Source organism: Leptonychotes weddellii, chromosome 13 (assembly GCF_054177405.1).
Source record: "Leptonychotes weddellii isolate Sample4059 chromosome 13, ASM5417740v2, whole genome shotgun sequence".
Lineage (NCBI taxonomy): Eukaryota > Metazoa > Chordata > Mammalia > Carnivora > Phocidae > Leptonychotes > Leptonychotes weddellii.
Window position 1 is genome coordinate 15,637,738 of NC_138381.1, and position 13,053 is coordinate 15,650,790.

The window sequence follows — 13,053 nt, forward strand, 5'->3', positions numbered from 1 at the left end:
GACATGTGGCTACAACATGGTGCCTTCCCTTAGAGTAACAAGGATGTGTAACAGGGACCATGGTAGCAACAAAACTTGAACCTAAGACGGAATAAAGATCACATTCTGTGGGATCTGCGGGGGGAGGGCAAAGGCCGATTCTCAACTTGGGGATCAAAATGGTTTGGGGATGTGCGGTCCACACTGAGATGAATGGGCAAGTTTGGACACAGGTGGACAGCTGGGAGGAAGGACAGTTCAAGCTGAGGACCCTGGCATGAACAAAACTACAGGACCCTTAGCAGGCATGAGGGGTCTAGGATCAGCAGAGAGCGCAAAAGACAGTGAGCGGAGGAAAGCACAGAGCTCAGAGGGACTCCTCTGCAAGTGAACCTGTCCACCCAACTACACAGTTTACATGACCAACACCACGCAGATCAAGAGGCAGGCCTTCTAGGTCTGTGTCCTGGCTTGGCTACTGGCAGAGTCATGTGGCCAAGGGCAAGCCCCTCACCTCTCTGTGCCTCAGTGTGCTCATCTAGAAAGTGGGGCTGTAACAGGATCTCACAGAGCTGTTGTGAGGAATAAGCCAATCACCTGAGTGGGTATAGACGAAGTCCTTGCAAGGGTCCCTGGCACACCTCACACACGCTGGCCATTTATCATCTTCAGCTAATTCTCATTCTCATGTCACCTGTGAGTACTGTCACCTCCATGCTCTCCAATAAAGGGCAGAGCATTAAAAAATGAAAATTCACCTCCAGGGACGTTCTTGCATGTGAACAAGATGGTGATCTTGTAGAGAGTGACAGGACTCTTCTTGGCATTATCCAGGGTCCTACTTGATCCTGTTTGCTGGGGAAAAGCCCAGGGGAGAGTCCCAGGACAGCACTGGTAGAAAGCCACCTCACACAGACTGATGCTGACCGCATTACTGGCCAACGTGGACACTGCTGCCTCCTGTTCTGGGGCGCTGAACGTTCCCCAGAAAATCTTTCGGATACACAGCACTTCCATCTTAAAAAGGGGAGCTGCTTTCAGCAGAACCACAATCACTGTCACATACAGTGAGATGAACAGCTCTGCGGGCAAATGGAAGCAGACAGACTTACCGGGCCCCTAGACACCAAACCTGGATGCAACCACCAAAAGCACCCAAGCCTTAGACTAGGCCCCCTTCCACCCCCGAACCAGACCCCTGACTACATCACAGACCAATGCTGGAGACGCATGGTCTGGCCCAGCGCTGCTGCCAATCTACTGATCACTGGGCAAGTCACCTCCCTGTCTGGGCCCAGGTCTCCTCATCCGTGAAATGCAGGGAGTAGACAAATGGTGTCTGAAGTCCCTCTAAGCTCTAGGACACTGAATTCTATACATAGGAGAGGGAACCATTACCCTGCTATCAGCCATACACAGAACAGGGGTGCTCATCATCTGAGTTACCTTCAAGTTCAGCTAAGGTACCCAAAACAACCCCACCACCCTGAAAATGCTTCACTCTAGGGAAACTGAAATTCAAAAGCTACCCTGACTGCCTCGAGTAGCACTTGACTAAAACAGGAGAAACCAACGTTCTTAAAATAGCTCTCTCCACCGCAGTGTGCTTCCCATGGATACAGAGATTTTGGAGCTGACTGCGGTGGGCGGGCTGGGGGCTCAAAGGGCAGGGGAGACACACCGGAAGGAGGCGTCGAGGAGAGCTGCAGATGTGCAACAGGCAAACACCTGCCAGAAAATGTCCCCCTGTTGTTAGGACAAGTCTCGGAGCTGGTTTTCCTCTAAATAATTAGTAAAGACAAGTCATGAACTTTTTAACCACCACCACACCGCAATTCACAAACACATGGAAAAATGGTAGTTTACGAGAAATCAGCTATCGCAGCCGAGTTAAGCTGAGTTTACCGCTGGTGCCCCACGGCAATGAAACAACAACAACAACAACAAAAGAGCAGCTCTGTCTCGGCTGTGGTGCAAGTGTGAGGCTGCTAGTGGGAAGGACTACCTTCCCAAGTTAAGAGTCTCGCCTGCTCTGCACGCCTCCTGCGAGCCCTGCTGCCCGAGTCTCCCAGGTGACAGGCGTGTCCTCTTGGTCATCCGTGCCTCTGCTTAGTGAGCCGCGGAGCTGCGGTGTGGACAGAGTGGGGTGGACACGGGGGCGGTCATCTCTGCACATGCCCTCCTTTTACGGGTGACAGAGGCCCAGAAAGGATGACTGGCTTATTAACGTTACCAAGGCGACTCGCTCATCTCCCAGGTCTGAGTCAACAATTCTGGAGAGATCTTTTAAAGCCTGACCTCTGGAGACTTCCGTGAATATGAACTGATGTTTTCTTCATTCTCGGATCTGCATAAAAGGTCGGACCACCAACCTTATTTACTCTCCCCCTGTTCCCCCTCTCCTTTTCCTCGCTCCTGCCCTCAAAAATAAATAAACCGGACAAGAAATATGAAAGATGAGTGGCTCATCTGGAATGGGAGCAAAGGAAAGAAAGGTCCCTCCTGTTCTGAGCTCCCATGTCCTGTTTCCTTTCCATGTTTTCTTCCAGAATAAAACTGGGAGAACGGATTCTGAGGGCTGAGGAAAGATGAAAGTCAATCACAAGTCTAAAATTACTTGCTTTCCTCTGGAAGCATTTGAGGAGTATAAAGCACGGAGGGATCCATCATCAGAACGGGAACAAGGGGGCGCCTGGGTGGCTCAGTTGGTTAAGCGTCTGCCTTCAGCTCAGGTCATGATCCCAGGGTCCTGGGATCGAGCCCCGCATCGGGCTCCCAGCTCTGCGGGAGGCCTGCTTCTCCCTCTCCCACTCCCCCTGCTTGTGTTCCCTCTCTCACGGTCTCTCTCTCTGTCAAATAAATAAATAAAATCTTTAAAAAAAAAAAAAAAAAAACGGGAACAAGAAGATTATTTCCTTTCACACGACCCATCCTTACTCTTTCCTGTTTAGGGGACAATGACGGAGCTGACACTGGCCTCCTCTGGCCACTGAGGTGGTGACTCTGACCTGTGGGGTACACCTTGCTGCCCTACCTCTCCCGAGTGCCTCCTTCACTTGTCACCCTGGCAGAACGTCAACTCAGCCCCTCGCAACGACCCACAGGGGGCAGAAGGGCCCGTAAGTACTCCAGGGACCCAACGCTGGGCAGGGGGCCAAGGAGGACCCTTGTGCACCGGGTCCAAGATGCCAAGACGCTTGTGACTTTGCACTGTGCACCAATGGAAGGGTCACTCCGACCCTCCAGTCTTCCTGGGGGTCAGTCGATTTATAGCTGCCAAGTAAGGGCAGCTTAGGCAAGCCACTCCTAAGATCCTAAAAGCAAGGTTTTACATGGCAAACACCCCTATCCCCTGGCAATGAGCCAATATGCCTCCAGAATTTCAGCAAGAGAAGAAGGTTCTTCGGCAAGCATCAATTACTAGGTCTAAGATACTTATTTTTCAAACATACACAAAACACAAAATAGGATTTAAATCATCGAAAATAATTTCTTAACAATCATGAGATTACACTGAGTTTAGTTCTGCTGTCTTGGATCTTCTCCATAAAGCTCCTGATTTAGAAAAGGGCTTCGTGCAAATTAAGGCAACTTCTTAGACCAGAATCAAGACAGAGAGGATTTTTTTTTTTTAAAGGAATAAAAGTTTGTGGTATCTTGTGGCAATAAGATAAAGCCTCATTCTTGGTTTAAAATGCCTTAAAATAAGTAAGTGGATATATACCTATCCAGATATAGACTGCAACATGGAGGCAAATGCAATTAGGTATTTTGCTAATACAGATTTCAAAAAATAATAAAAAATACTTTTTTAATTTCTATGATTTCAAACATCTGGGCTTTTTATTACTACCTACATTAAATGTTCTTGGTATATCACACCTGTAGAACTAAAAAGAAATAGCCTCAGGTAAGGGGAAAAAAAAAAAACCAAATGAAAAATCACTAAGTAAAGCTGGTGGGGGTTCGGGAATCCCTCTAATAGCTAGAATTATTATCTGAGGAAAAGGGAATCCAGAATCACACATTATTTTACCTAAGCCAGGGAACTTGGTCTCACCCTCACAAGTACCATCCAATATGGTGCCATCTGCCACATGAGAATTTTCAAAAAATTTAATTTTCATTAATTAACATGAAATAAAATGATAAATTCAGCTCCTCAGTCATATGGGCCACATTTCAAATGCTCCAGCCACCCCATGTGGCTACAGTAATGAGTGATGATGCCGGGCTGCATGAGGGAGGAAGCTGCTTGCCTGGATTCCTCCTCGGAGACCAGAATCATGTCCATCGGCCATGCTCTATCAGATAATGAGGCTACATAAAAATTAATTAATAATCACCCCCCCCCCCAATCAGATGCCTTCAACCCTGAAAAGGCTCACCTAGGTCGGCAATGGCAAATTTACCACCACATTACTGCTCTCCCTATCTTCTCTCATTGCTAAGGAGACAATTTTCCTAATTTCTTTTATCTAAAATTTGATGATGTTGACAAATATTGACTCTCTAGGCCACATAAAACCTGCCTCAACAATGGTCACGTAGCTCTCAAGAAAAGAGCGACTATTATTGAGTCCGCAAAATACATTCAAATGCTGACATCCATTTCCTACACCCACACTTGTGTTCTTCAAAATAGAAGGACACTGTGTAATTTTCCCATGAGCACCGTTCACGTACCATCAACCGTACACATGACAGCACCTCAAATCCTGAGCCCAAAAGCTGCATCCATTCAGAGTATGCTAGTTGGGTCTTACCATCACTTGAAAGGTGATGAATGCACCTTCGTTCCTCTCCTTCTGCTTCCTCTGTGGTCCATTTCCCGGACTGCAGTTGGCCCCACAAAGCTAGTCCATTCTAAGTGCGGAAATTACTGCACTCCAATGTAAGCTCTTGGCTGGGCAGATGCAAAACAGGGCGGCTCCTTCAAGCACCCAGCTCAAGTCACAGAGAGGTTCTCATTCCCTCCAGGCATTCACTGGCTCCTTTCTTTCGTTGGCTGGTTTTGATTCCAGGCTTCTGTCCTGGCACCACTTCTTTGAAAGCTCACTCTTGCCTCCACCAAAAGCCCAAGCTAAACCATTCCCTCTACTGATTTGGTCTCTGAAGAGGAACGCTATTCTGTTCTCTGGGAGCCCCGCCCAACCTTTCAAAAACCAATTTGCCCTCAATCACTCAAACCAGGGACTGTCGGAGCAGGTTGCTTAACAGATTCCACTTACACCTCTGAGAGACTATTAGTACATAATTTGCCTTGACCGAGAGTCAGTTTTTATGTTAGGGAAAAGGGTGGTGAAGGATACCCACGAAAGAACTGGCCAACCCACACTGCCCAAAATGTGAGATTACAGCTTCGACCCGAAGAGGAGACACAGAAGACCAACCGATGTAGAAATACATGGAGAGTCTTTCCTCGCCAACACTGAGACTTCCATGTCCTCTCAACACAACTCTAAGAGGATAACTGGGTTTCTGATGGCTTATGGAGTCGGTCTCATGTACACACAGGCACCCTCTGCCAAGTACCTTGGAGTTTTGGGTTTTTATACAGAAACAAAAATATTTTAATGGTATCAGTTGTGCTTCCAATTTTTTGGAAGGAAATGTGCTTGAAACTTTTCTTCCTTAATAGCGCCCCTGAGTAAATAAGAATAAATTGCTTGCTATCTCATGCCTTCACAACACATCTTCAGAGCGTCCTGGGTAAGACACAGTCTTTTCTTGGTATTTAACATACGGTAAGGGCCACGACTTCAACACAGCGGCAGACACCCCCTAGCTGGTTTAAGTCATTTTAGTTTATAGACTGTTTACGCTATTTGCTCACACAAAGCATTAAAAAAATTAACAAAAGGCCCTTGAAAGGCAGACACATTGGACTTCTCCTCTCTTAGGAGCTACCTGAGTCACTCTGTGATGCCCAGAGGGAGAAGGGCCAGGAGGGGGGATGCGAGAATCTGAAAAACCGAAGCTGAAATACAAGCTGATCCGCCTTTCACCACGGCTTCCAGCTCCCGTGCCCCCCCTTCTACCTGCAGCACCTCTGGCCCGCGCAGAACACACCTCCGGCCTCGGTTCCTGGGCGGAAGTCCCAGCGGCTCTGCTGCTCGTGTGAGCAGAGGGGAAGATGCCAGCTCAGTAGAATTTCTAAAGCTGGAGTGGGTGTTTCCAGCCGACAAGTTCACTCAGAACAGACAGCATCTTTTGTCTCCAGGCTGCCTGAGAAAAGCCATACACCCAAATCCGGGAAGCACTAGCTTATATGGATGTAGCCCCAAGAGAAACACCCATGTCATTCTAGACGAAGAGAACAAGTATCTGATCGGACCCAGAGGATGAATTTTTGAAAGACATTCCAGTGCCAAGAAGGAGGTTTTGACAGAGAAAGGAGCTGTTTTATATGATGTGACAAAAGGAAGACCAGAAGAGAAAGAGGCTGGTGATGCACACAAGCCTACGTGGATGATCTAGATACACCTGATTTTTACAATTAAGCTCTCTCCCATCCCCCTGAAAGGACCACTTTCTAGAAAGGGACAGGGCCAGAGCACATGCTCTTCATTTCCGCCTGCTCCATTGCCTTGAGGAAATATGCTCTGAAATACACCCAACCGGAAACAATTAGAAAGCACTGCTCACAGCACGCCCCATAAAGCAGGTAACGGTCCTTACCGGGAGATGACTGAGGGGTATGTCCACCTGTCCCAGGAAGTCGTCCCGTGTCTGTTGAGAAGACAGCAAAGAGTTAATGTCCCCATCTCTGCACTGAGTGTCAGCATTCTTTTTTTTTTTTTAAAGATTTTATTTATTTATTTGAGAGAGAATGAGAGAGAGAGAGAGCACATGAGAGGGGGGAGGGTCAGAGGGAGAAGCAGGCTCCCCGCCGAGCAGGGAGCCCGATGCGGGACTCGATCCAGGGACTCCAGGATCACGACCTGAGCCGAAGGCAGTCGCCTAACCAACTGAGCCACCCAGGCGCCCCGAGTGTCAGCATTCTTAAAAATGTTTAGTATGTTTCTTTAATAAAATGTTCCTGTGATAAGTCAGGGATGAAAGAGCATAAAGTCCAGGGTACTCTAATAGTGTTGTATGGTGACAGATGGCAGCTACACTTGTGAGCACAGCAAGATGTTCAGACTTGTGCAATCACTATGTCGCACACCTGAAACCAAGGTAACATTGTATGTCAACTGTACTTCAATTAAAAAAAATGTTTCTTAACAAACAGAGACCATGGTCAGGGCCTGACACTGGAGTGCAGCGGGGCTGGGTAGAAGGCAGAGGCCCCGATGCCTGGCAGACAGCCACTGCCTGGGAGACCCGTGAGCCCGAGGCCTCGTACACCAGATCTTTAGCTGGCTGAACCCCTGCAGGGCATCTGCTACCCACTCGAAAGGAAACAAATCAACTCTTGGAATTGGGGAGCATGCGATCAGTAAGGGAAGGGACACTCAGGACCACAGAAGGTTTGGGGTCACAGGTGGTCCAATTTACAGAGAAGACAGTAATGAAATGTTGGGAACACTCTAATATTTATTAAGTGCTGTAAAAAGCTTCTTGAGAGCTGAGAGTCCAGAGAAAGTGTAATAATCTAGTGATTAATAAATCTTAGAAATTACTTCTCAAAAAAAAAAAGGCCTCAAGCTTTCAATCGTGTAAGTACAATACTTTGGAATCCAAGTTCATGGATTAGTTTGCTGGTTAATTTCTGGACACATCATACTTCTTCCCGTCTCTGTCCTACCACACAGCATACATCTTTCTGACTTGAGAGACCTAGATAAGATTCATTTGGAGGAGCTCACAAGCCCCCTTTCGGACTCTGGGAGTCACCTGGGAAGTCATAACTCAGGTTCTGGGGTCGCCGGCCTGGACCACGGGGCGTCCGACAGGTCTGCTGCCTCTACGTCCTGCTGCAGGGGTCCCTGTGTCAGAGCTTCTGACATTTAGGTGACCCCAGGGTGTAAGTCTGTTACCCTTATATAAAAACATGTAGTTGCTTCCACCACATTCAAATGCCTAAAGCCTCGGAAGTTCTTTAGGGGTAATCCGACCTGTCCCATAGCTAGCCTGAGGAAAAGCCCCAGGGAGAACCCAGACCTCCTAACCCCAAATCCTGTGCTCTTATTTTCACTCTTCCCTGGTTTAACGAGGAATTCTCTAATTTACAGAGACGACTTTTTAAATGTACTTGAAAAACCTCTCTTCTTGCATTTAAAAAGCAGCACCTGGTAAATACGAATGAGATTTATTGAAATGATTTGCTGCAAGCTCAGGATTGCCTTATGTGTAGTTAAAAGAGATTTGATTAACTAGAAAGCTACCTTAGGCGATGCACAAAGGGTAGTGAAAAATCAGTTACCACTGGTCGGGTGTACTTGAAGCACGAGACTAGCCTCAGTCGTCCTGACGGGCATCTCCTTTCTTCTATTTTCTTGGCTACATCTGCTACAACTCACCATGGAGATACCCTCCTCTAGCGCAAAGCTACAGGTGCCAAATAATGCTGTAGATCTGAACAACAGCAGCCGTCCGCAGAAGGTCCAGAAAAGGCAGACATCCTTGCCAGCCAAAAGAGATGGGGGATTTCCCGCTCTCCATTTGACTGATTTAATGGTAAAGCGAGTGGGAATGGTAGTTAACTCTACCATCAAAAACCAGAAGTGTGTTGACTACTGTTGGACGTCTACCTAATGTAAGTGGTGGTATCGCCACTTGTCCCCGGCCCCTCCTGCTAGCAATGAAGCAAAAGGACACACAAGCAAAAATCAGAAGATGGGTTTACCTAAAGGAGTTCCATGCCCTCCCATCTCTGAAATGCTACTCCTCAATTATCAACCTAAGTGCATCTTAATAAAAATTCACAAACACCTACGTGCCCAAGCTCTTTTGCTGGGGAGAGGCTGTTAGGGTTCTAAACCCGTCAAGGGCCTGTAGCTTGGCCCAGGCACCTGCGACTAAGGGCTGGAGGAGTGACCCCTATCAGGCCACACCTGATCCTCACAGCAACTGTAGGAGGTGGGCACTATTATGAAGCCCATTTCACAGATGGGGAACCTAGAGACCAGAGAGGTGTGTGACCTCTTGAAGGTTCCTATTTGGGCGGGCTGGTTCCAGAGTCCGGGCTCTAAGCGAGTACTCCGCCCTACAGCTCAGTAACTGGCAGGAAAAGCATGGCTGTGCACCAGCTCTGAGCTTCTCCCTGGGACACCGGCTCAATACAGTGTGGATGGGAAGAGATTCTGATGATAGCAGTGTGACGAGACTTGGTGGGGTCCTATGAAAATGCCCTTGTGGGGTATCTCCTGTTGCTATTTTCCTCAAACGGAGCAGGTAACCGAATCCCTGGGGCACTTGCTCAGCAGCTTCACTTGGACATTAGTAGGTTTTCTCACTCAACTGAACAGTCAAAGATGAAGCAACCTCACCCATAAAGCAAACGAAGGCTCTCTCTGGCTTGCATCAAGGGTGACTGTAATAAGACCAGGTTTTAAAAAAGACAGGGATAGGGATCAAGTACAGAACAGCACATGGTCAAAAGAAATTGGCTTACATGAATATTTCACCAAATGGAACGTGTGGTGAGATCTAGGTTTTCAAAACATCCCACTGTTGCCAGAAATACAGAAACTTAAGGAAATGTAAAGCGTTTCGGTTAATGACAACATACCAATTTTAAAAAAATATATTTTATTTGTCGGAGAGAAAGAGAGAGGGAGAGAGCACAAGCAGGGGGAGCAGCAGAGGGAGAAGGAGAAGCAGGCTCCCAGGGAGCCTGATGCGGGGCTCGATCCCAGGACCCTGAGATCATAACCTGAGCCAAAGGCAGACGCTTAACCGACTGAGCCACCCAGGCGTCCTGACAACATACCAATTTTGAAACACATCTTCAGTTCCCCAGAAGATAGCTAGTAGGGGGTCAGAGAGCCTACTAGTGGTCTTTATGCCAAGATGAGAAGCAGGGGCGTCTCAAGGACACCTGGGTAGGCTGCGGTGGTAGGATCCCCACCCCTGGGCCCCGAACAATGTCTGAGGCCACCACAACTTCCTGATGTCGTTGCTGCCACAGAATGACATCTTACACCAATGTTATGAAAACACATTAATCAATTTTTGTAATTTCTATTACGTCGTTATTTCCATCAACCACCACGTTTACCCATGAGAGCCTACAAAAACTGGACTGGTTTCAGCTCATACGGTGAACACTGGCATTTCTTGTGCTTATTTTTAAGTGGTAAGTAACTGCTGTCAATCCCAACCTTAGTTACCTGTTGTACTATTCTGGAGGCTGAAAATGTGCTGGTTAGTAACACAGTTATAAATGTTCCCTTCTGACAAGCCACCAAATTATTTTCCAACGTAACGGCAAGGCAAAACGGAGCCCTTGAAATGTGTCAGATAAGGTGAAGCAGAAATCTATATTCCATTACTGGAAATGTGAAGTAACTGTAACAGACGCTGTCTTGGAGCCTGCCCTCTAAGTGATGATTAACCCTCTTGAAGACTGCCCCTCCCCCCTTTAAAAATAACTGTTCCCATTTAAATAAGAAGGAAAGGAACAAGTGTGTGCCATCGTCACGGAGAGGTAAGCTGCCACCAGTGTGAATGCCACTGGAACCTGAAGCCTGGGGACAAGGACAACAGCTCTGGTGAAACCCTAGGACGGCCCTCGGGCACCTCGCAAGCTGCCCTCACAAAATAAATGAGACTCGATTTCTCAAGGAACACATCTATTTTAAGAAACAACAGAGACTTTTGGTCTTTAGGTTAGAACTGTCCTCGAAGGACTGATGTGTGAGGAGTACCACAGAGGTTATGGTAAGAACAGGGCTAGGACCCTGCATGTCACATCCAGCCAGAAGCAAGTGAGGGGTGCACGCAGGTATGGCTGGGCAGTGTTTTGTTGTTTTTTTTTTTTTTTTCAGATGTATTTATTCACCAGAGAGAGAGAGAGAGTATGGGAAGGAGCAGAGGGAGAGAGAGAATCTCAAGCAGACTCTCTGCAGGAGCGCAGAGCCCAACGCGGGGCTTGATCTCATGACCCTGAGATCATGACTTGAGCCGAAACCCTTAACAGACTGAGCCACCCTGGCGCCCCAGGGCAGGGAGTTTTAAAGAGGAGTTGCAATCCCACTGGCTGCTCACAACACGAAGGATTTTTTAAAAGTTCAGTAGAATGAGACAGAAAATATTAGTGCCTCACACGAATGTAGTGATTCAAGAAAATCATTTGTTACATACATGAGAGAATGTGTACTAAGTTAGGATCTAAATTTCTTGTTTTTGCATCACGATCAAAAGTTTAAAAGCCTCTCAAAGTACATTAAGTGGAAACCATCCAGTACTACCAATTGCCTGGGGTTTTATCCTAGAAATTAGTAAGTAGTGACTTCCAAGAAGGTTATATTTAGAACTTCTCAAGACAAATGGAAGAGACGAGAGAAATCAGAACACAAGCTACAGAAAAAGAATTTAGGAGTAAAGATATACAGCACGACTAGATTTTTGCCTATTACAAGCTAAGGTACACATCACAACTCTAACACTGAGCCAGAAAAAAACCCTCTGCTCTCCCACTGAACCATTAAACGTGACGTCCCTGTCTGCCGCTTCCTTCCAAAGCACGTGGCCCGCACTCCCGCACCGGGACTCAGTCGATGGGGGAAACGGGTTCTATTTTTAGAGTGACTTGGAAAGTATGTGCTCTGAATGATCTAAATAATGAATGGCGTGAGAACCTTTTACAGAAGCTTTTAGACAAAATGTTATAAATATCTGAACTCAACAGCTCCGTGTCTGGAGAGTCACCTGAATGTCGATTTGCATTTAGTGGTAGGTGCTGTCTCATTCCTCAACAAAGCATGACGCGGGCTTTGTCGTCACGCACAAAAGGACGGACGACGGGCTTGTTTCTCCTTGCACTTGTCCCACACATCTGACTCTGCCACACGCACAGAACAGCTGGCGCTCACGCAGGGAGAGGGAGTCGGGCCTCCACCCGCCCCATGTACTGCAAAACCCAACGTTTCACCACCTGCTGCCTCCGGCTTTCCAGGTGAATGGCTTCAAAACAGGTCACCAAAGTTACCTTCATCAAACAGTCGAGGGACATTCTACTAAAAATCAAAAGGTGCCACCATGAAATGCTCTCTGAATGCACGTGCTCTTGCCAAAACTCACTGGGTAGGCCCCAGAACATAGAACCAAGCAAAACTCCGATACTTTTTCATAAAAACACATGCGACTTTCACACTGTCTGCCCCTCTGCCATTTAGTTTTCTGGGTTAAGGGACAAGACCTCCCATTCACGAAAACAGAGCAAGGTGTGTCCTGGAGACACTGGCTCTTATGTACAACAAACGAGACTTCCATGTCAACAAGATGTCAGAGCAAACCCACAGGACCTTTATAGGCTCCTGTAGCATCACACTGGGACGGCGGGCAGAACTTAATCATGCTGGAGGAATGTGTGATCGTGAAGATTATCTCTTTTAAAGGACACTTTGCTCAAAATTCAGAATGCAAAGAGGGAGGGGTCAACAGAGCAAAGGAGCACAGAGCTGGCGAAGGAAGACTAAGGCAGGAGCTGATGGGCTTTCATCCAGGCGCAGGACCCGCCCACCCCCAACACCTGTCAGAAGGCACTTGTGTGTGGGGCTTAAAGGGACTCCCAGCTGCTGCAGGTAGCCGGTCATCACAGGAGGGGATGAGAGGTGCACAGTGTCCCCTCTTTCCTCAGTGGGTGGAGGTGGCTCAAGAACATTCAGTCCTCTCCCTGCTCCAAATATAAGCAGACTCCAGGGCCCGGGGCAAAGTAGGGCCACAGAAATCGCGGCTTACTGCAGTAGGAGCACTTGATGATCTGAATTTCAGGTCCAATCAACTCTAGGGGTGGAAACTCTGGGAAAGAACTCTGGGGACCAGACACAGAAAATGGGACATCCTAAGGGTTCCAGAGACAAGGTGCCCTTGTTCCCTATGGAGAGAAACTAACCAGCCCTGCTCAACAGAAATATAACGTGAGCCACATCTAGAACTTGAAAAATTCTAACGGTCACAGTT

General features: G+C 47.5%; 1 protein-coding gene across 1 annotated transcript in view; it reads right to left on the reverse strand.

Annotated features, from left to right (window-relative positions):
- Positions 1–13,053, reverse strand: part of NEDD4L (NEDD4 like E3 ubiquitin protein ligase) — a 290,602-nt gene that overhangs the window by 61,696 nt on the left and 215,853 nt on the right. The window contains exon 6 of the mRNA XM_081802522.1: positions 6,661–6,711. Coding sequence (XP_081658648.1) covers positions 6,661–6,711 — 51 coding nt within the window. The remainder of the gene's footprint in view (positions 1–6,660; positions 6,712–13,053) is intronic.